Below are 24,362 nucleotides of genomic sequence, written 5' to 3' on the forward strand. Positions count from 1 at the left end.
GTAACTGGATATCTATGACATCTTGAGTAGGGTCTTTAACTGTCATACATGTAGTCGGATCTGGAATGTGTGTCGGTGTCTTATTTACTGGAATGTCTGGTGTCTGAGCTGTAAGCTTGGCTGTGCGATCTGCTAGATCATTACCCTGGGAAATAATGTCAGTAACTTTCGTATGTGCTTTGCATTTCATGATAGCAATGGATGTCGGTAAATGTATTGCATCTAACAGAGCCTGAATGAGGAGACCATGCTGAATCTTGGTTCCATGAGAAGTCATGAAACCTCTCTCCTGCCAGAGCACTCCGAAGTCGTGTACAACTCCAAATGCGTAACGTGAATCCGTGTAAACATTAACTTTCAGGTTCTTGGCGTGTATGCAGGCTTGTGTCAGAGCAACTAGCTCTGCTGCTTGAGCAGACAGGGTGTCAATACGGTGGGTTTCAATAACTTCAGTGTCAGTAGTCACTGCATACGTGGCCACTAGTTCTCCTGTATTAGTTCTCATGCATGAACCATCCACATAAAGTGTCAGGTCGGGATCTGGTAATGGAATATCTGTCAGATCTTGTCTTGGCTTGGTCATGATGTTAACTATTTCCACACAGTCGTGTGTGGCAGAATTCGAAGTAACTGATGGTAATAGTGTAGCAGGATTTAAAACGTTGCAGCGTCTGATTTCTATGTGTGGCTGGAACAGTGTCAATTCATAACCTGTTAAACGTGCAATTGTCAAGTGCTGAGTTTGTGTTCGGTTTAAAAGAACTTCCACGGAGTGTGGAACTTGTACTGTCAGGGAATGTCCTAAGACTATGGAATCACTTTGTCTGATAGCTAGTGCTGTGGCTGCAACTGACTTGAGGCACGCAGGCAGAGCCTGGGCTACAGGATCTAATGTGCTCGAAAAATAAGCACAGGGCTTGTATTGTCCTGCTTGATCTTGTGTGAGGACAGATAATGCTGTACCTTCGCGTTCAGTGACGAAAAGTGTAAAAGGCTTACTGTAGTTCGGTGTTGCTAGAACTGGAGCTTGACATAGGGCTTTCTTTAACTCATTGAAACTGAGTGTATGTTCAGATGTCCAAGGGAGGACAGTCGATACGGCTGCCTCCTGTGTCGTTAACTGTATCAGCGGTTTAGCTAGAAATGCATACTGAGGAATCCATTGTCTGCAATAAGAAGTAAGGCCGATAAAAGCACGTACCTCCTTCTGGGTCTTGGGCTGGGGAAGACTCGCTATTAACTGAATACGGTCTGGTGTCAACTGCCTACCCCTCTTGGACAGTAAGTGTCCTAAGTAGACCACTTGCTGGACACAGAATTGAAGCTTCGAAGGGGACACCTTGTGTCCCATCTCGGCTAGGAAATACAAGACTGTAAGTGATGCTCGCTCGCAAGCACATTCAGAACGGGCTGTGATCAGTAGATCATCGACATACTGGAGCAGGGCAGTGTCAGTTGGCATGTGAATGTTGTCTAGTTGTCTCTTGAGTGCTTGACTGTAAATACTAGGACTTTCTGTGAAACCTTGAGGAGCTCGTGTGAACATATAGCTCCTTCCATTTAAACAAAATCCGAAAAGGAACTGGCTGTCTGGATGAATGGGAACACTGAAAAACGCGTTCTTGAGGTCTATGACTGTAAAAAATGAGGCTTCGGAATCAATGGCTGTCAATAGGGAAGAGATATCTGGGACAACTGGATACTGGGGAATAATACATTTATTAAGTTCTCGGAGATCAATCACTAATCGATATACTGGAGGTGCATTCGGATCAGTACGTTTCATGACTGGAATGATCGGAGAATTACATACATTGGAGTCAGTTTCTACAACTACTCCTTGAGCCATGAGCTCGTCAATAATTTTGGATAAGGCTGCTACCGCCTCAGGTGGCAATCTGTACTGTCTGATTCGTGGTAACACTACACCTGGCTTGAGAGTCACACGATGGGGTGTGATTTGCATAAAGCCGACATCAGTTGGACCTTGCGCCCATAGATGCTGCGGAACTTTAGACAATCTTGGATCAAAATCTCGTAATACATAGTGACCCTTGAAGTCACGTAGGAACAATCGTATTCCCTCTGGGGAACAGCATATAACTGCACCTAATTCTTTCAGTGTCTTAATGCCTAACAGATTTTCTGGACATGACTTAGTAAGTAACAGATCAGTAGTGCGGGACAATGGACCTACTTCTAGAGTAACTGGCTTTGATATCTCATTTACGATAGGTTTTCCTGAAAATCCAAGGGAAACATTTCTAGAGCCTGAGAGCGGAGCCCCTGGAACTTCGGCGTGACTGATGGTGGTCCTACTTGCCCCTGTATCAATCAAAAACTTTCTGTCTTTCCCTAATACTTGACTGTGAACATAGGGACCTTCTTGATCTACAGGTATCTCGATGAGAGGCAAGCCTACCTCCCTCTCTAGGCTGTTTCATGAATATGGCTGATACTCTGGATACTCAGACTGTGCATACTGGTACATCTGCTGTGTAACATGCTGCGTTGCAGCGATAGGCTGCGGAGCTGTAACTGTCTGTGGTGCATTCTGTGACTGCGGAGTCTGTGAAACTTGTTCTTGTCTCGGCGGACGTGGTCTTTCTTTAGTCTTACCGGTAGCTATGTTGTGTTTCAGAACTGCACACTCGTTTATAAAATGACCTGGCTGTTTACAATAATTGCAGTTTCCTTTAACGGGAGCTGCAGGATGGCTGGCTTGATTCGGACCCCTCTTCTGACTGTCTTGAGGAATGGATTGTGCAACTAGTACTTTCATTTTCGTGTCTTTCATACGTTTCCTTTCGTGTTCTTGTTCTTCTCTGATTCTATTCTGGTGATATTGAAGCATCTGTAACATTTGGGACGGGGTATTAGCTTGCCAGGTACTTTCGACTTTCAAAACTCGGTTTTTAATTTGCGGACTTGAATTCTCGACTAATTTAGTAACAAAAAGATGAGGGTATGACTCACTACTTGTCTTGAGGCCACTGTTTATGGTAAAACATTTCTCAAATCTGGAATAATAATCACTAATATCTTCGTCTTGTTTCTGTTTACAGGCTGAGATTGCATCCCAGTCTTCCTTTCTAGTTGTCAATAATCTGGGTAAAACTTGTATTAATAATTCTGGTAATTCTTTACATTTATCTCCAAGACCGGTACCTGGTACTCGTGCCTTGTCTTCAGCTTCTAGAACTGCCCAATCGATCTTTTTCTCTCCCACCTCCCATTCTTTTTCTTTGAGTTTCTCATATACCCCTGCGGGCAACAGGACTTTTAACATTTTAATAATATCTGGATACGTGTATTCTCCCATACGGAGCATGTCTTTTAATTCTCGGTGGAACCCTGCTGGATCTTTATCATGACAGGGAATTAATTTTTTCATCTCTAAGAGTTCTATCTTTGTGATCGGGGTGTAAACAAACACTCGTTGCATTTCACCACCGTCTGTCTTAACTGGATGTACTTCTCTTAACGGATTCTGTCTGTCTATGTAAAAGGGTTTACTTTCTGGGGGTGAGACATGAACAAAATGCGGGTTCAAAAACGTTCTATATTTGTGGCGCTGTTCTAGAATGACACTAATTAAATCGGTACCTAAACCTTTCCATTTATACTGAAGTAACTCGTTCAGGACATCGTGTAACGGACCTGGATCAGAATGTTGACCCTCATACAATGTAATGAGGTGCTGGATCATATACATACCCGCCAGTCGCTGCTCGGCTGGGGGCAATTTCAGAAACATTTGTGCCACTATTTCGTCTGGAAAAGTGGTAGAATCAGTAATCCATCGGACTGCTGATCGGACTAGTTCTTGTTCATGCATAGTACTTAACTCACTATAACCGATTCGTGATTTCAGAATGTGATCGGTAGCTTGAAATACTTGTTCTAGAGAACCTTGTTCTGGTGCTGGATGGTGAAAAATTGACTTGTGTTCTAGGCGCAAATGGCGATCTGGAAATCTAGATTTTCCTACATACGCTATTCTGTCGGGATTCTCGTCCTCTACCTCTTCAGTATCAGAGTTACTTTCTTTCTCGCTTACTTGTGCTGCTTTACGTTGTTCGTGTATCCTTATTATTTCTTTACGAATCTTCTTATACATACTCTCTATACTACTGATGGTTCTGTGCTTACCCTCGGCTATATTATCACTCCACTTTGTCAGGGTTCTCATTTCGGCTTGATCTTTGGTCGGATAATCTTGTTCTCGTATTAGACAATTAATCAGGAACTTTAATAGCATGAGCTGGACTTCAGCTTTTCTTTGGCACATGACATCACTAATACTTTCTGGATCATTCCCGGTACGGATGAAACGATATATTCTGTCTAGATCTTCTTTCATATCTGGTAGGGTGACTAGATACTCGGTCACCTTTCTTACGCGTAATGAATATAAAACCATACTATCCTCGCCTGGGACTGGATCATAGCCACATTCATTAAGGGCTTTTCTTATTTCTGCAACAGACTGATGCCTGGGCGTACGCTGTGATGCTTGTGCATGTAATTCGGCTAACGTTAAACGCTTGCGTGGCGGCGGGGTTTGAGGAGTACCTCCCCCTGCGGCCCCTAAACTAGAGTCGTCTACTGATGCTCTTCGTCCTGGCAGAGTGGGAAATGGAAATGCAGGCTGGACTTGTATAGCGGGCTGGACCGGGGGTACCGTAACAGGTACTCCGGTGTCTGGAGGAGCGGGAAGTGCCTGATTTACAGGGACTGGCGGAGCAGGATTTGCATATTCTGGGACTGTGTCGTCCAAATAGGACGAAATGAAAATATCAGCTGCGGTCGGTTTGTGACGTAGCTTGGTCGGAACTAATGGTGGCGGGAAATTGCTGGATGCCTCCGGGGTCGCTTGTGGCAAGCCCTCGGCAAGAAGAGGATACATACCCTTAATAAGAGCATGCCTCTGTCTGTCTGACTGTTCAGTTTTAACTCGTTCACCAATCTCGATTAGTTCCCTTTCCTGGGCTCGTTCCAAGGATTCTCTACTTAATTCTGACTTTCTGATTTCTTTTTCGGTTCTTCTATGAGATTCTTTGCGCCATAACTCGATGGCATCTTTCTGTGACTGTCTGGCTTTCTTTTTCCATAATGCTTCTTCTACTCTCATGATGCACTCGGCATCCCATGTACCCGATACGGGCCATCTATACTTTTCTTCTAACTGTTTGGTATACTCTACCCATAAATCTAGATATAGTATGGCACTTATGCCATGCTTCTGATACATAAAATGACCTGGACTGTCCCTAGGAGGGACAGGAACTGCTGCTTCTAGCAGACTTTTTCTGGTTTTTAACTGACTCAGTTTTGAAAAGAGTGGCATGACTGAACTATAATCTGGACACAATACAATACACAATGAACACGAGAATCACTTCGCACTCATACCACGACATTAAAATACATGAATAACATTCAGAATAACAGTTCGAACAGAATACTACCTGGAATACGGAAAACAGAATACATGAATTTTCTCGAGAACAGAACTGACTGGAACAGAAACTAGATGCACTGCTGAAACAGTACGAAACTTACCGGTCTCATACAGAGACACGTCAGGACCCGCATCCACCGAAGTGGACACTTCGTTTGTGGGTCTGTGTACCACCAACCCACGGACCAGAGTCAATTAGATTGACCCTGTCTAGATACTACCCCAGCAACGGTACTCACCGGGCAGCAAGAACGGAAGGCCTCGGACTGGACTGGACTGCTTCGACGCCGGACGGACGAACTTCGGACTTCTGTTACGGGTGGGCCTCCGGATACCTCGGACCTTGGACTCTCGGCTTGGGCTCTGGTCGGGACTCGCCGCGTTCCTCCACCGCCTCGTCTGGATGCTGGACCGCCTCCTCCGTCTCCTCCGTGGGCCTGAGGGATACTTGAAGCAGAAATATCTGCACGTGCACGGTATGGTTCCGTCACGGCTGCAGAGGGTCAGGGGGCCGGCGTGGCTTCACCGGCGCGTGGGGAAAGGGCAAGTCCCTGTTCGGGCGCCATTATGTGGTAAATAAATAAATAATACCTCTCTTTTTGAATGCATAAATGAATAACAGATAGCTCAATAAAATAAGAGTCAAGATTCGAGGTAGTAGGAGTTTGCAGGTTTATTACAGCATAAAGGACAGGAACAGGACAACCTGCACAGGAATAGGATGGCAGCGCTGCCGGGGGCAGAATCGGGACAAGGAGCAACTTTTCAATAACAGTGCACGATCATATATACATAACGCAAACACATAGCATTACATTGCAATAGGCGTAGCAGTGGGTGTGGTCAATAGCAGTCGCGAAAGATAAGGGTGAAAGTAGGTGTAACAGAGGCGTATACATAGACATGTGATGCAAACGTAACAGAATATGTCATGAATGGGGCGGAGACATGGAGGGGGCTACCTAAGGAGCCGGGACCTCTGACCTAATGGTGCGCGCAAACTGGCGATGACGTGTTACTAGGAGAAGCTGGGGGCTTCGAACTCTGTGCTAGGAGCAGAGACTGAAGTCTGGAGAGTCAGGGCGACATGTACCTAAGCAGTATCTAGTATCTGATGTTTAGAGAACATGTTGATATGAACTGAGAGTCAGGAGGGGAGAGGCTAACGGACTCTAAGACTGGAGCATGCATTATTCTATATGTAGTGCGTGATGAAGAATATTAAATGACCATTAAAATGCAGTATTTCTCTAACGTGGAGACGTAAAGGCTAGACAATGGCGGAAACTATTGATGCGATTCAGTAGCTTTAGGAATGCAGAGAAGGAGGACTGAACTGATAACTGGAATCATAACATACTCTTGGCAGACTCAGAGGCAGAGCCAGGGTGAGCCGGGCACTGCGAGGCAGGAAGTAAGTGAAGGGTCGAGGATACAGGTGGGGGCTGTATCGCTCCTCAGCGAGGCTTCAGGAGACAGGAGACAGGAGCTGAATCTGGTGTCCAGGCCCTTCTGAGGCCTAGAAACGGGGACTTTACAATGGAATAACGTGCACACTGAGAAACGTGGCAACGTAACTTCACATGGGCCTGATATTCGTAGTATTCACGAGAACTGGAAACTGGCATACTAGAGGTGGACACAACTGTAATTGCGTCTTTAATCGAACATAGGGAATACATATGCATATTAATCATGCACAGATAACATATGATGGATGACGCGTAGGGACACAGAACATGACAAAATTTACTTTTCCACACTTCCACGGCGTCCTCCGGCAGCTACGGCCCTGGCGCTGAAGTTTTCAGCTTCAGGTGGTAGAAGAGTGGTGTCGTCGAGTTGTAGTCCTTCGGGGCTCCCCTCTTCGGCGCCTAGCGCCCCTGCCTCGCCGCAAACCCCTACAGGGCTCCCTGTGGTGTTGCATGTGATCGCCAGGACTCCGGGCTTGTCCCCGAGTTCCCCTCAATCCTTTGAGCAGGCGGCTGCCTCACCAGATGTCGAACAGGCGCCGGTTCGGCACCGGGAACCTTCCTCCCCGGCTCCGGTGGAGTCGTCGGTGGAGGCCGGGACCTGGGGCGCCTTCCCTAGTCCCTCTCGGTTCTCGACGGCGGCGGCTGCACCGTTTGAGGTCAAACTTGCGCCGTTTCAGCGCCTCGCCTTCGGCCTTGCCCCATTCTCCTAGAGAGCACGTGGTGGCAGGAGTCGGCCTGGCGCCACGTGGGCCTACTCCGGTGTCGGCCGATGCTGATCAGGCGCCGATAGTGGACTCCACGGAGCCGCGCCGGGTTTTGGATTCAACTCCTGGGGTCCCTTCTTCTCCTGAGGTCTGTCACCTGCTGGTGTGTTCCTTCCCGGAGACAGGGCACTGTGTAGTTGACTTTTCACCGCCATCTTCCAGGGAAAGCTCTTCACCATCCCCAAGGCCTAAATCCTCTAACCTTTCTTTCCGCGGCTGGCTTCTCCACTGGCCTCTCCGCCTCCCCCTTGGGCCCCTCAGGTTCCCCATTCATCTGTGGATCTCCCACTATTCTGTGGCTGGCTGTTTTCCCCAGGACATGGGGACGGAGGGCTCAGTCTGCAACCATCACCCACGGAGGAATTACTTTCCCCTCCGCGGTGCCCTACTGAGGCCAGTGTTGCCTTTGTTCGGGCCATTTCCGCGGCTACTGGTATTCTGAGGATGGGTGAACCGGTCACTCCATTTCCTACAGACAACCTCTTGGAGATACTCCACCAGGGCTCTGGTGGATGGGAGTTGTTCCTTCCCTTTGAAGCGTCACTCCATAATTCTCTTCTGGGGGTTTGGGGGCGCCCTGCCACAGGCGATCCGGTGCCTCAGGCACTACTGCACCGTCATTGTCCTGCTCCGCATGACCAGGTCTGTCTTTCTTTCCACCCTTCTACTCAAGGCGCTCTACTGCGCAATGCCTTTCCGTGTTTGCCTGTGGTGCTATTCCCTCCGTCCCAGGAGGCCCGGTGGTTAGATTCATGGGGATGTAATGTCATCGCTTCTTCCAGTGCTGCCTTTGTGTGCTGACCAGGGCTACTTCTAGCCTGTGGGATTCTGTGGAGTCCCTTTTTTCTCATGTCTCTCACGAGGGGGCCCGTGCTGATCTGCGGGCCATTTGTTGGATGGTAGAGAGTTGGCCGCATTTATTCTTCGTATGGCTTTGGATGTTGCTGATGCTGTTGGCCGTGCCAAGGCCACTTTTGTGGCTCTCTGTCGCCGTGCTTGGCTACGCGATGCTGTTTTCCCTGAAAATATTAGAGAGCATCTGATAAACCTCCCTTTTGACGGGGTCCTGTTGTTTAATACTAATGCCATGGTATAACGAAAATCTCTTAACCATGCGGAAAGACTGCAAAAGGGCTGAACGCCAGTGGAGGAGAGACTATAAGGACATCGATAAAGCTGCCTACCTGCTAAAATTGAGGTTATATCACAAGGCGGTGCGCGCCACCCGTGCTTCCTTCTATGCGGAAACAATTGGCTCCAGCAAGAACCCTTCAAAAACTATCTTTGATCTTGTTCAAAAACTTAAAGACAGTCCTACTCCTACCTCAGGCATAACCTCTGCACAACAATGCGAGGAACTTGCCACCTTCTTTACGGAAAAGGTAAAGAAAATCTACACCTCCTTCCCTCAGATCCTTCCGGATACCTTCAAACCACGTGAGCCCTCGTCAGATAGTCCCAGCTTGTCTCTTATCCCCAGCTTAACTTCTGACGAACTCGCCCAACTGTGCGCCAAAGTCAAATCTGGCTCGCCCGCAGATGCTATGAGACCCGCCAAATATCTAGAATCTCTCGATTTCTTCCTTCCTTCGTTGACTACCTTACTTAATCTATCTTTCTCCTCAGCAGTGGTTCCCACGTGTTGGAAGCAGGCCTGGGTCTCTCCAATTATAAAAAAACCTAACCTAGACCCATCACAACCAGGAAACTTTAGACCAATTTCATTGCTTCCATGGGTTTCCAAATTGGCTGAAGCCCATGTGAACAAGGTCTTAACCAACTACATGACGCAACACCAAATTCTAGACCCCTCACAAAATGGCTTTAGGCCAGGATTCAGCACCGAATCCGCCCTGCTGACCACCATTGAAAACTTACGGAACATTTTGGATGCCGGTCAAAGTGCTGCGCTGATTTTACTCGATCTCAGCGCAGCCTTTGATACGGTCTCCCACTCCATCTTATTAAAACGTCTCGAAGCCATTGGTATTGAAGACCTTGCACTAGAATGGTTCCGTTCATTTTTAACTGACAGGTCCTTTCGGGTCTCTGCCCCCCCCGTTCATATCAGAGCCTCACCCTATAGAGCAAGGCGTCCCCCAGGGTTCGGCGCTCAGCCCGTCCCTATTCAATCTTTATGTACAGCCTCTCGCCGAAATAGCAAAAGAATGGGATCTGACACTAGTGTCGTACGCCGACGACACCCAGTTGGTCATTTCCCTGACTGAGGGCCCCTCGATCTCAGCGGCGAAATTTAAGAACGGGCTAGAGGCAGTTGCTCGCTGGATGTCACACAATTGCCTCCAGCTGAACGCTGGCAAAACAGAGGTGTTGCTTTTGGGCAAAAACCCTGACTATTGGACTGATCACTGGTGGCCATCCGCTTTGGGCCCGACCCCCTCCCCTAAAAATGTGGTAAAAAACCTTGGCGTCTGGGTGGATGCATCCCTTACCTTCCAGACCCACACTAAGAACCTGGCTGCCACCTGTGTGGGCCTGTTGAGGAACCTTCATCCTATTCTTGGCTTTTTTGATCGCCATACGCGTCAACTTATAGTCCAATCCACCATCCTGGCTCGGCTGGACTACGCCAATGTCCTTTTCCTCGGCCTTAATAAAGCTGAGATGATGCGGCTTCAACGCATTCAAAACTCTGCCGCCAGGGCAGTTGTAGGCCTCCCCCGAAGGTGTTCTGCCAGAAACACCATCCAGAAACTACACTGGCTACGCATAGAAGCCCGCGTCCAGTTTAAAGCCCTCACTACGGTCTTTAAAATTCTCAAGACTGACTGTCCTGGTCTCCTGCGTCCTCTCCTAGAGCCCTACATTCCTCAGCGGGCCCTACGTTCCTTGGGTCAAAACTTGGTTGTTACCCCACGTATAAGGCTAAGCAGAATGGGCGGTCGCTCTTTCAGAGTCCTGGGGGCAAGGCTCTGGAACTCCCTCCCATCTCACATTCGTTCCATAACTAATCTGCTCGCCTTCCGCAAATCGATCAAAACACTTCTTTTTTCCCCATCCTAATTTCTTATTGCCTCTCCGTTCCATTTCCCCCTCTTGGTTTTGTTATAGTTTAGCGCCGGGACGCCTCGTTGCTGGGGCAGCTGTTCGCGCTCAATAAAACGTTATAACATAACATAACATAACATGCAGACTCTGCCATTCAGCGTCTTCTTGCGGAGCTCCATCGTCCTACTCCTTCTCCACAGTAGGTTGGTCTGCTGATCCTTCCGGGCTTGGTGGGAGACATTATCCCACTTGCTCCTGATATTTGGTTCTTGGACGGGTGTTACACTTTCTGTGGGGGATACTGTGCCCTCTGGGTCCTTGGTTGGCCCCACTCTTCAGTTGGCTGCTGGTTCAGCCCCTTTTGTGGTGCGAATGAGTTTTCTGGATGACTACTAAGCCTTCTGTGGTATCTGCCACAGGTCTATGATTTTGTCCTCTGATGCAGGATTGTTTTTTCCCTAAGAGTGGTTCCCATGTTTCTTTGGACATGACCTAGCCTATGTGGGGTATATGTAGCTATTGTATAGCTCTGTCTCATGCGGGGAGGGTGTGGACTCCCCCTGGCGAGTTCATCGCCCTTCCTGGTATTGCTGTTTTACGATACTGTTACTGGGGTTTGGCATGGCCATCTACGACGTTGTGCCGCAGTGTTTTGCCCTTGCCTGCTGTTTGGTCTGGGCCTCTGTCTGGGGCATAGTTTCCTGTGTTGATGACCTGGTCCGTCCTACTTGTTACTCCCCTCATCTTCTAGCTGCTCTCACTACTTAGTGGATCGGTTCTGTCCGGGTCGGTCCCCTTTAGGGGTCGTTTGGGACGGTTTACTAGCCCTACCTTTGTTCCGAGCCCAACGTGGTCCGGGCGTTTAGTTTTGTGGTGTTGTCTGCAGCTGGCGGCCCCTGCCTGCTCTTCTGTTCTGTGGCCGGCGACCTTGGCGTGGGCCCTGGAGCTCCCGCTTTGTCCTGTGGGACCATTGTGGGCTGCTGTTCTTATTCTTCTGCCTGCTTTACTACTGAGGCTTCGTTCAGTTTTGTCTTTGGCTTCAAGCTGTGATGGGGCTCGACCGGCCTCTTCCTGGGTATGTTTCCTGGTGGATGGTTTGCCATTTTTGGGCCTCTTCTCCTTGGAGTCTGTAGGTGGTTCTTCTTACTCTGCGCTGCCTGTACCTTGGGGCTTTCGGTGGAGGTCCCTGGCACGTTGACTGGGCTTGGGAAGTTCTGCCCTCCCCCTTCATATTGCTTTCTCCTGTTGGTGAAGGCTGGGTTTCCTCTTTTGTCGTGCTAACACATCCTCTGTGGAGCAGGTGTTCCCCCACGATGTTGAGGTTCTTTTCGGTCTAGGGCTGGTGCCTCTTCCCTGCTGCGGTGGGCGGGGCTTTTTTTCCTGTCCCCATAGCAGATACCCTGTGGGGGTCTTGGGCTCGTCTGAGCTGGAGAGGTCTTCTCGCAGAACGCTCCTCCCCTTTGGGGTATGGCTAGGGTATCTATTCTACGTTAACAAATCTGCGGCTAGTAGTCTCTATCAGATGTACTCGTTACTCACCTTTGGTAACGATGTATCTGGTAGAGACTATTCTAGCCGCAGATTCCTTCACGACTCACCCTTCATCCCCGTTTCTGCAAGGGCCCTTCTCTGTCTTATACGCTCACCTGCTCAGGGCGGCAGTCTTCTGCAAGTGCTTTCTTCTACTCCCTCCCTAGGGGATGCTTACCTTGTTGTTGTCGTTGCTCCATTCCTTCCTTTCTGGTGATTGCTGGGTGAATGCCTGGGTACTTCTGCGCCCATGCATTTGGTCTCCAATGTAGGGTTTGTTGTGCCCTGCTTCCTTGTGTTGCTTGCACTTGTGACTATTACAGTCCCTTGGGTTGAGGTCCCCTGGCTGGGTCTCACCCCTCAGTTCTTTTAGGAGATCCCCTGCCTGCTGGTGTGGTTGGGGGATGAACTGTCATCGTGCTTCCATTCTGACCCTGGACCCTTTCGTGACTCTGGGCGGTGGTTGCAGATTTGTTCGTCTGCTGTGCCCTTTTCCACATGCTTTCTGTTTCCAGGGAAGCTGTTCGGTTGGTTGCAGGCTTGCTTACAGTAGCTGCACTCTATTCTTCCATTCCGTGACTTGGTGCCTTAGTGCCTGGCACTATTCTGGATATGCTGTTCCTCACCTTTTGTTTCTTTTCCTTCTGTATAGCTGGGTTTTCGCACACTGTTCCAGTATTCTCACAGTTTTGTTTGGGATGGCTCCGCGTTGTGGTGCGGAAAGTTCTCTGAAGAAAACTGACGTAGGCGTGCCAGGGTTATGTATCACGAACGCGGACGACGTCAGGGCGGAGTCACGTGGTGCCGTCCCTCTGTCGCGCACGAGTGTTGTGGCAGAATTTTTTCTGAATCCAGTCTCCAGCCTGGGGATAATTCTACGTTAAGGAATCTGCGTTTAGAATCGGCTCTACCAGATTTATCGTTACCGAAGGTAAGTAACTCATACTTTACTTCACATCCCTGGTTCTTTGGAGAATGACCTGCTAATGGAAGAACTCCGTTCCAGTTCAGTCCGAAGTGTCACTCTAAATTACCCCCATACTGACCCACGCCCATACTGACCCACGCTCTGACCCACGCTCTGACCCATACTGACCCACGCTCCGTTTGCAACCTATGCCTCTCACCACATCATTGAGAGGAAAGCTGTGAAGTAATTTCAATCAAAAAATCAATATGCTCGACACCAAGAGATGCAGTGTAAACAAACAGACAATGGACTGGATATTTTTGGTCCTCTTCTGGAGGAAGACGAGGAAGCCTCAGCAGCACAAGAGGAATCATTATCAATACACAATTCCCAGTCTGATTCTAAGCAAGACTCAGCCACCCTCTAGCCAGCACAGAAGTGTCTGACAATGAGTACTTTTACCCCTGATCCAAAGCATAGATTCCGTCCGAAAAGACTGCTTGTGGTCCATCACTGCAAGAAAGCCATAGCATGCACCAAAAAACGGACTCCGGAGCCTTGGGCTCAGCTCTGAAATTTCGGCCTACAGCAGAAGCCTCCACCTCCTCGACCTCTGGGTCTGCAACGCCTCGATCATCCGTTTCGGCACCAAAATAAAAACATACTATTTCGGATCCTACCACAGCTGCACTTAAATCGAAACATCTGACACTGAAGTATTTCACTTTTGGGCTAAAATCTAAACAGGAGCTGATCCAAGATGTAATGCAGGAATGGCTCGATCTGAGGCAGAAAACGCTCCAAATTCAGTCTGGAACAAAGAAAATAGTTCTTCAACCAGCAAAACCTCACTCTTCTAAGAAACAGCAAACTTCCCAAGAGGCTTTGGATGTTCCTCTACAACCTCCACAGAAGAAAAAGAATGATGCTGCCACCAGCCCTTTGCACATCCATATTCCAACTTCACCTAACCCACAAACACATCCCCCACCTGCCACTCCGCCTCCCACTCCCCACAATTATGAGGCAGGTGACATATCTCCTCACTCACCTATTGTACAGGATGATAATGATATACCACAGAACATACATTCTGGGAATGCTTGAAATGACTGATATTGAACCACAAGGGGATATAGACCCTGATCTCTATCCCACCCAACCATCACCACCTGATGATGCCTCTGTGTATCAGGATTTAAAAGCAAGGACAGCAGCTTTCCATCGGGAACCTTTGCATAAGGACACAACAGAGGAGGACTTTGGGTGTTGGCTATTTTCTAACATGGTTCCTGCCTGGAGCTCATTACAACTCCTCCAAATATTCCACCTTGCAAACACAAACTATCTATACAATAGCAGAATCTCCTACAACAGGAAATAGCAGCTCTAGTACAACAAGCATTTGCAATGCAATAGGTCTCGCATTTGGAACAGTTTGAGCTCTTGGCATTGTAAATGACAACGCCTTTTTTTATGTGTTGGTTTTTAAACATAAATAAAAGGCATTATCATTTACAATGCCAATAGCTTAAACTCTCCCAAATGCGAGACCTATTGCATCTTCAAGTAAGATGTAACAGTGTCCTACAAATATACTCCACAACTTCTTGAACTATTGGTCATCTTTCAAGTTCTGCCGGCGTTTGATAAACTAATAAAAATGGATAGAACAAAAGTAATGATCAGATTGTGTCTCCTATATGTTACACCCCTTGTATATATTCCCTGCTTTCCCTCTTTTATTTTTTCGACATTAGAAAACCCTACCATTCTGGTAATAAAACAGCCACAGCTGACACAGCAGAACATGTGTAACATTACATGGAGGCTCAGGGTTAGCAAAGGGGGGTAGGGGAGCTTTCCTTAAATATGGGAACATGTCTTTAACTCTATCACTCTGCTCACATAATTTCCCAAACTAATGTGTCCAAATTAACAACGTAACCACATGTGCCATTTGAGATATTGTCTACAGTTTACAAACTGGAAACAGGTCATTGCAAGTTTACAACTTGGTGCGCCTCCAAACACACAAAGGCATACACAGGCATACACATGCACACAGACTAATTTACAAAGACAAACATCTACCCACAGAAGCACTTTCACACAAACGCAGGCACCCAAAGAGAGACACACTGACGCACAAAGCCACAAACTTGCAAAGACACACAGATAGGCACTTTAAGGGAAAAAAACTCTTACTGTGACAAATTCAAACACACAAGAAGGTTGTTATCTCAATGTAGCAATTTATAGCTGACTGCAAGCAGTGATTGACACAAGACAGTGAGGATTAATGCCCAAGGCTGCATTGAGAATTAAGAAGGGATTCATTGAAAGAGTCAGTGGCAAAAACACGGCCTTTATGCTGTGGGCGGTACTCCAAGAGGCAATGCCCTTGTAACTTTTTTCAGCAGCAAAGCACATTAAAGGCACATCAATTACTGGACTGTAAAACTGACAGGACACGCGGATATAAATACTCATACCGTGTCCTACATCTGCAGCAGCAAAACAATGTTAATGCATTAGGGCGGCGGGAGGGTAAACGTAAAGCGCCCTAACAAGGTGAAGATTATTTATGAAGTGTGAGGAGGGCTGGGGGTGAGGTGGGTTTGTAGGGGGCCGTGGGTGAAAATTCCGATTCCTGAGCTTGGAAAGGGGCAGTGCTGTGTGTGAACAGAACCACGGGTGGTGAATATGCACCCCATGGGGATGGGGGGGTGACATAGCCAGCGAGCTCCTGTATATTGCTTCACAACATTTGCAGAGCATAGAGCGTATTGCCAACACGGGGAAGGAGACGCAAATTACACAGCCCTCTCACATTTCACAACCCGCAAGTGTCCACACGAGCAGGACGAGTCTGAGGCGATGACCCCTTGGAGTCCTGTCACGGAGCGAGACCGACTCTAGAAGTACTGCCTTGGGGGCCTTGCTGCATCTGCCTGGGCCCAGAGGACTGGGGTGAGTTGTTCCGTGTGGACTGCTCTGGTGCCCTTGCCCCCAACAGCAGGGCCGACGGCATGACCCCCGCACCTGGGAGGAAGAGTGTAGCCGGCTGTTGCCATGCTGTTTCGGTGTCCCTTCCCTCCCCACTGGATGAGCTGCCGGCATGCTCCGGGAACGGATTGAGAGGCAAACTGTTGCCGCAAGGCTGGGGGCCTGGTTCCCTGTTACGAGGAAGTTGGGTGTCGCCTGGACTGTTTGGAAAAGGTTCCAGCCCGGACATTGACCTTCACTCCAGGCGAGGAATGCAGGGGCTCTGCGGTATCCAGTCGGGGGTGGGGGCAGAATGGCAAGGACCCTGGGGATCTCGCGCGGTGTGAGGGCGCCGTGAGAGGTGTGACTCACTCATAAACATACACTGCTCTGCAGTATCCAGTCAGGGGTGGGGGCAGGGGGATCTCACGCGGTGTGGGGTCGTCCGTAAGTTCCGAATCCAGTGGAGAAACAAGAAAACAAGAGACTCCAGAACTCGTATGCCTCTCTGTCTCCCCTGGGGCGGGACTTCCGCCGGCTGCGGGAAGCCCGCGCCCACAAAGTGACTGGACGAGTAGGCGGAAGTTCCGCCCCAGGGGAGGCCGAGAAACGCTGTAGGCACGTAGGAGGAGTGAGGGAAGCCCCGCATGACTGAGCCTGTAGCCCGGTGAGTGGGGCGGTTGGGGCTTAGTTGTAGGGGGGATGTGTGTGTGTGCCTGTGTGTGTGTGCCTGCGTGTGTGTGTGTGTGTGTGCGCCTGCGTGTGTGTGTGTGTGTGTGCCTGCGTGTGTGTTTGTGTACATGCGTGTGTGTGTGCATGCGTGTGTGTGCGCATGCGTGTGTGTGCGCGCATGCGTGAGTGTGGCTGTGTGTGTGCGCGCGCGCGATTGAGAGAGGCAAGAGGCAGTCTTGAGCGCGTTCACAGACCCCAATCGGCACCTGCCCCTATCTGTATCACTTGGCAGGCAAGACGGCAACAATAGGTCTCGATTGCGACGCACGCCATGTGCGAGACCTAAAAAGTAGCAACTCTGACAGAGATTTTATGGCTGCCTTAGATTTAAAGGATGCCTACTTCCATATACCTGTCCATCCCACACACACAAAATATCTGAGGTGTTCACAAAATGTCTAGCAGTAGCAGCAGATCTTCGCTGACAAAACTTCCATGTCTTTCCATATTTAGACGACTGGTTAATAAAAGCAAACAACCTCACCCGTTGCAAACAAAATACTCACCAAACCCTAAGCTGACAATCAACCTACAAAATCATATCTACAACCAGCTACCACATATCTAGGAACCATGCTCAACACACATTCTGCACCGCAAACCCAACTACATCAATTGGTCCCGGTGTCACTGCACCTGCTGCACTACTGAAATCATGACCCTAGTACTTGCTAGATAACTAACTGCACTTATGACTGCCAGTAGTCAAACATAGCAATGTGTTTAGAGGAGTTCTGACAACTTTTGGACCTGGTGCCACTTCACCTGCTGCACCACTCAAATAATGACCCAGTTCCCTGCAAGATGACTGCACTTGTGACTGCCTGTCTAATTGTAAAATATAGTAATATTTGGTGTTTAGTGGAGTTATGACAACTTTTGGCCCCGGGGCCACTGCACCATTGAAATCATAGCCATGTTGTCTGAAGTTAACTGCACTTGAAACTGCCTGTTTAGTTTCACATGTTAGCAATAATCTGGGTTTAGTGGGCACCATTCAAATCAAGTCCCTTTTAAGTGCAAGATAACAACTGTGACTGCCTGTTTAGTAATCAAATGTAGCATAGCTCTTGTATATTAACTTTATTTTTAACATGCAAGGTTTATTATAACATTTAGAATTTGATCATAATTATCAAATAGATCAAGGTGAAAAAAATGAATCCGATAATGCCTACAAAGTGCAAAGAAAGGTACTGAGGCACGAATAGGAAATGCCACAAACGTTCTAAGGATAAATTATCTGCTATACACAACTAAGTCACAAAAAGCTGTGGGAAGAGATCTTATCTAGACAGTGAATGGGGCTTAAAAAGTGTGAACAGCTTTAGTAGAATAGAAGTATGGTAAATGAGTGCAGCCAGGGGAAGATAAAAAAAAGTTGCACACAAACACAGTAATTCGGCATTGGGAACTGATAAGAGCTCCCTTTTAAGATATGTTAAATACAAGCGATTTCGCAAGCACTGTGCAGGCGAACCGTAAAAAAGTTCTATGGAAAATTATTTATTGAGCACCTTGTGTGCATAAAGAGAGGGCAAAATGTGCATCATGTTTTAATATAGGCAATTGGTAACTTTACTGTTTGGGTTTCAGTAAAATACATTTTCACAGGTCTCTAAATAGGACAACCTAGTATTTATTTAGGGCAACCTTACCAGGTGGTGTCAACGCTGTATATAAACCAATCATGGAAATACAATAGGAGGAAGGGCAGAGTGAGTCCAGAGAAACAAGTGAGCCAAGGAACAAGGATTATGTTAACAGATGTGTGCAGTTACGGACATACTCGCCAGCCAGATAGAATCTGGACATGTTTTCAGCAACACTCCCTGCACGCCGAAAGTGGTGCCATATGGCTATGCGGTGTATTCATGTGAATGGTGCAGCAGGTGCAGTGACTGGGGCCAAGAGCTATCGGACCCCACTAAACCCAGATTATTGCTAAATGTTACTACTAAACAAGACAGTCACAAGTGCATTTATCTTGTAGGCAATAGGGTAATCATTTCAATGGTGCAGCAGGTCCAGTAGCACCAGGACCAAAAGCTTTAAGCACCCCACTAAACACCTACTATTGCTATATTTTAATACTAATCAGGCAGTCACAAGTGCAGTTAGCTTGCAGACAACAGGGTCAAGATTTGAATGGTGCAGCAGGTACAGTGACACTGTGCCCAAAAGTTGTCGGAACACCTCTAAACTTCTAATATTGCTATGTTTTACTACTATATAGGCAAACATAATTGCAGTTATCTTGCAGTTAAAAGTGGCTTGATTTGAATGCTGTAGCAGGTGCAGTGGCACTGGGGCCAAAAGATCTAGGGGCCCCACTAAACCCAAATTATTTCTAACATGTCAAACTAAACCGGCAGTTTCAAGTGCAGTTCACTTGCAGACAACAGGGTCATGATTCCAATGGTGCAGCAGGTGCAGTGGCGCCAAGGCCGCATGGTTTCCAAACCCCTCTAAATACACAATATTGCTATTACATCAATTGATTCTATTATTTCCCACTTTCTTTTCTTTTTTCAAAATGTTGCTATCACTTACCCTCACTATACCACTAGTAACAGTCAATATATTGCCTTTTTGTACATACACAACTCCTAACACTTTAAAAGACTTTATGTAACTTATATTATACAACTACCCAGCAAGCTACATCTTACAACAAAACAGCTTATTAATCACACAGCAAAACCTAATGCATTTACCATTGCTTGTTTTTAATGTATGTGTGTTTCTCAAGTTGCAGTATGGAAGGTGTGATTAATGTTCTTTGATGGGCCTCTGTGTACCACTGTTTTAGAGAGCTGTGTAGTGTGTGGCCGAAACATTTACATTACCCAGTTTACAGACCTGAGAAATTGTGGACCCCCTCTCTCCTTGGTCCCACCTCCTTCGTCAAAGCAAATTATATTACATTCCAAATAGATGGGTTGGGAATGCTTCATGTCTGTTGAATGTTTTCCTATTTTCGCAAGCAGTCACAAGAGTTCACATTTGGCCCTTAAGGATTATTAGTATAGCCTTAGACCCTGTGGAGCTGGAAGAATAGACTGGTGTCTCTCAAACCCTCCTTTAGGCTAATCTCATTGGGAAGGTAAAGCAAACTTCTAGACACATGTGTCAGGTGTTTGGTTTTAGTAGAGCCCTTTCCTTTGCCCCCCGCATGAAATGGCTGGAGATACACAAAAGACTTGCAGCATTTGTGATTGTTATTTTAGAGTAGAATATACATCCTTGGGCTGATATTAGAATTATGACATTAGTAAAGGCCAATGCTGAAAGGGTAAGAATTATGAAAATGTATTTTCTGCCAAGTAAGATGCATGACCTCCCTACATACCTTTGTTACAGCCTTTGCATCCGCATCCGTCCGAAGTTTATGATGGTCTGCTTATCATTACAAATGTATATTGTAGTGACAGGCTTGGCATCCTCTATCATTAGCGTCTGCTCTCCATTGTTGTTAACCAAGTGACAACTTTTATATTTTTCCCCTGGTGAGGAGGCATGGTAACCATTCACCGTAACATAAGTAACCAGTGGCATAGTAGCCAGACATAATGGATATTTCCCATACAAAGTGCTTTCATTAGATTCTGTGGTTTGAACATACAGACCTGCAGTAGAAAGTAACGCCAGGTCCCCAGAAGATCGTCGGTGGTCAATATTATTAGTGCACTTCTCTGTAAGCAATGCAAATAAAATATATAGCCTATCATCAACAACTACGTATATCAAAAATAGTTTTAAAACAAGATAGTTAGTGTGCATAATCATCAGATAAATACTAAATAGGTTCCAGTTGTGGGGTGAAGTTATTCGTGAAAGATCAAAATCCAGTGGAAATTGAAAGCCTTCTTTGTAGTTGAAATTGTCATCACATGCTGTTAACAAATACAGGATTGCAAACTGAACTTTGTAGTTTATAAGCCAAGAGCGATGTATTACTTCCCTGTCACTAGCGTCACCAAGGACATTCAGTAGGTTGGCAAGAGTAACGTCTAGCATAATTCCAGTTCCATTTTGCAGCAATAGGTTCCAATGCAGTTTTTACACCTGTCTTACTTAAAAAGGGGTTAAGCACATAACAGAAAAATGGGTGCTTAAATTAGGGGACTTGTGCAAAAAGCAGTAGCATTAATCCTTCCAAATAGATGTCTGTGAGAGTTTGAAAAATTGTGCTGTCGCAAGTTTATGCTTTGTATAACATGCTCCACAATAAAAAGGATTTGTTGGACAACTGACATGCTTTGGAAAGTAGGCACAATAGAGAACTCTGAACACCAAATTGATTATTGGATACATATTCACGTTTCTCACAGAATACAGCAAGCCAAAAAAGAGAATTACTCGCGTGCTCAAAGGAAAGGTAACTAGGGAGAACGCTTTTTGAAGTAGAGCAAGAAAGCCTGTTTGAAAGCTCATAAAACTGAAAGGAGTGTGACATGATTGTCCTTTTCTGTGCAAATTATTGATGCAATGGTTTTGTACTTCAGACAATCTTCATAAATTAGACAAGTGGACATTAAATTGGTTTTGGAGAAGATGTGGAGGCAAAAACACCATGTTATATATTTTCTGGCAATGTACAATATTGCTCTGCTTCATACCCTAGCAATTATTCTTCTAGGAAATCCTATTCCCAAACATATTCACCTGATCTGATAACAGGGGAATATATAGCACAATGTTTAGTAGCAGTTAATCATGCACTAGGCACTCATGAATAAGAAGAGTAGATGGCATTTTTAGAAATGTGCTAGCCATACACTGACAATATATTTAAAAGACTTGGGGTGGTACTATGAATAAGGCTTGGTTAGTTTATTGCGCTATCAGCCAATGGACCCAAGGGAACTATTGTGCCCTAGATAATAAGAGAACTCTTCAAATTATCCCTTAAGAGAAAGAGGTAAGATAGCTATGTTTATATGGGTCAAAGAAGATCAATGTTGTATAAATATGTTCTTGACTTTTAGTTGGGGTATTGCATATGTGGCAATTAGGAAAGACAGAAGGTTATTCGTTTGGCCCATTCTCTTTTAAGTCTTGTTTGTTAATAAAAACAATACACCTAGTTAAATCTAAAACGACTTTAGAAAGGCACCATTTGTGGGAGTGTTTCTTTAGAGGGTCCTTGTGTCATTGAGTTCCAGATGTTGGTTCTTCTGTCTGACAGACTCAAAACAAAATCACAAAGTTTACAGATGCCATGCGATCTTGATTCTGGTGTTGGTAGGTTAAGCACAGTCAGTTGAGAGACATGATTTCCATGCAGTAGAACTCCTTTCAGTGGGGGGATTTCTTATCTCCCTAGATTAGAGTATCAAGGTAATATGTACAGTAGACATTGGAAGTATCCTTTTTAAGGACTGTAAACCACTTTTGTTCAGGGTGCATGATATTCTCAATTGCAAAAATGCTAATTCATATGTCAGGAGAAGATGTTTAATCCTCCTCTTAAACTGTTCAAAATGATTTTGTTCAAAGTAAATGCATGTTCTATGTGTTATTCATTTTACATCTAAATGAATTATATTTTTACTCCACTATTGTCTCTTTAAGGATCTTTACTCGGTTCCTCGTACTATTCTTCCTCACGGTGCCTCTTTTCATGGACATCTTTTAACACTCAACGTGATCTACGAATCGACCAAAGATTCTTTTACTGTGGAGGTATGTTTTCTGGTAAAATGAAATTCAGTATCTTCTTGACATATATTATAAGGCAAGTAATATTTTTTAATTTTCTTTATAGGCCCATAGCAATGAAACTGTGGGGAGCGTCCGATGGAAAATAGCAAAGCAACTGAACTGTCCCATGGACAATATACAGATATTTGCAAATGATAGTCTTGTAAGTGCAAGCAAATTTACATCATATTCTTGATTCTTTTTTCCCCAGAGTTGACAAGAATTAATTTATTTTTTTATTTTTTTGTTTTAGCTAACCGTGAACAGAGATCAGAAACTACTACATCAGTTGGGCTTCTCCGATGATCAAGCACTTACAGTTAAGACATCAGGAAGTGGCACACCCTCTGGAAGTTCTGCAGATTCTTCTGCAAGTTCTAGCAGCAGTAGTGGTGTCTTTAGTTCATCCTATGCCATGGAACAGGTGAGGGTTAATAAACAATGTAATTGCGCTATACATTGAGACTTGTTCTCTCTGGAGCTCATGCAGAAAGTGATATATAAATGTATTTTACTGAAGTCCAAGCAGTAAAGTTACCAATTGGCTATATTTAAACATGATACTCCTTTTGCTCTCTGTTTAAGCTCACAGGGTGCTCAGTAAAACATTCTCCAAAAATTTGCTTTTTAAAATATGTTCATGTTTCTTAAGTTGCAGTATGGACGGTGTGGTTAATGTTCTTTGAGATGAGCCTCTACGTACCACTGTTTTATAGAATTGTGTAGTGTCTGGCTGATACATTGCACACTGTAAATGTAATGGTTGATGAGGATTTTGGTAAATGAAAAATCTGTCACTGCATGTCTTTGTGATGCATACCTTCTGCTGCAGGTTTCCAGCCATTTGTGTATCATCCGTTCTCAGACTGGATCTTGGACTCTTGACATAATAATTGCTCCCCAGTGTCAACAGGTGACACAAAGCAGCTACTCCCACTGCTCTACACCTCTGCCGGTCGTGGCAACCAATTCCTATGTACACAGTGCGATTTCACACTCGCTCAGTTTTTTTCTGTGCCCATCCAATGTTAATCCAGAGCTTTCTTTGATGGCTTTTACCAAATGTCACATCTGCATGGGGTTAGACCTTAGTCTATCGACTTGTGACTTATGTGCTTTCATGCACTTAAAATCAATCAAGGAGAGCGTAGCCAAACTCCTAGTGGCTCGGACTTGTTTTGATACACTGGCTCATTCTTTTCCTTATCCACAAGTTAAGTGGCTTATAAGGGAGCACTACCCAGGTGTTTCTTCTGGCACAAAAACTCCGCAAAAGGAATAAAAAGGAAAGGCTCTCTTTTTTTGTGGGAAAAGATCCTCTTTTCTGGATCGATGAGGGAGCTGGCTGTGCTATTCCTCGACCTTGGTGTCATCCTCCTCCTCTGAGTAACTTCCTGTCCTGGAAAAGCTGCAGCCAGAGTATCTTATTCTATCGACCAATGGCATACAGATGGTGGATTATTGAAAGGCAATGTTTAACATTTTCAGGCTATCGTATCCCATCTGATACGCCTTCAGCTCTCAGGGTGGATTTCGGGCATCTTGCCAGAAATCTAGTGTGGGAGTTTGAGCACCATCTCGCCGTTCAGAGCCATGCAGCTGCTCCATCAGTCATTTTGGAATTTCCTCTGCATGCTTCTGAGATCAAATCAAATGTGCTATTGGAGATGAACTAGCCTAAAGCCACTTTTTGTCAGTTATTAGTGGCCTTTAAGAATTGGACTTTGTTAAACCCAATCATGACAACCTGGGAGAAGCCTTTTTTGCCTTTGCTGTCAAGAGGC

At 46.0% G+C, this 24,362-nt stretch overlaps 1 protein-coding gene across 4 annotated transcripts in view; it reads left to right on the forward strand.

The window, feature by feature from the left end:
* Window positions 1–24,362, forward strand: part of USP24 (ubiquitin specific peptidase 24) — a 2,099,319-nt gene that overhangs the window by 511,751 nt on the left and 1,563,206 nt on the right. For all 4 annotated transcript variants that reach the window (XM_078670143.1, XM_078670156.1, XM_078670149.1 and 1 more), the window contains exons 25-27: window positions 22,450–22,560; window positions 22,643–22,741; window positions 22,832–23,002. In XM_078670143.1, the coding sequence (XP_078526269.1) occupies window positions 22,450–22,560; window positions 22,643–22,741; window positions 22,832–23,002 (381 nt within the window). The remainder of the gene's footprint in view (window positions 1–22,449; window positions 22,561–22,642; window positions 22,742–22,831; window positions 23,003–24,362) is intronic.

This window comes from Lissotriton helveticus, chromosome 1_2 (assembly GCF_964261635.1).
Source record: "Lissotriton helveticus chromosome 1_2, aLisHel1.1, whole genome shotgun sequence".
NCBI lineage: Eukaryota > Metazoa > Chordata > Amphibia > Caudata > Salamandridae > Lissotriton > Lissotriton helveticus.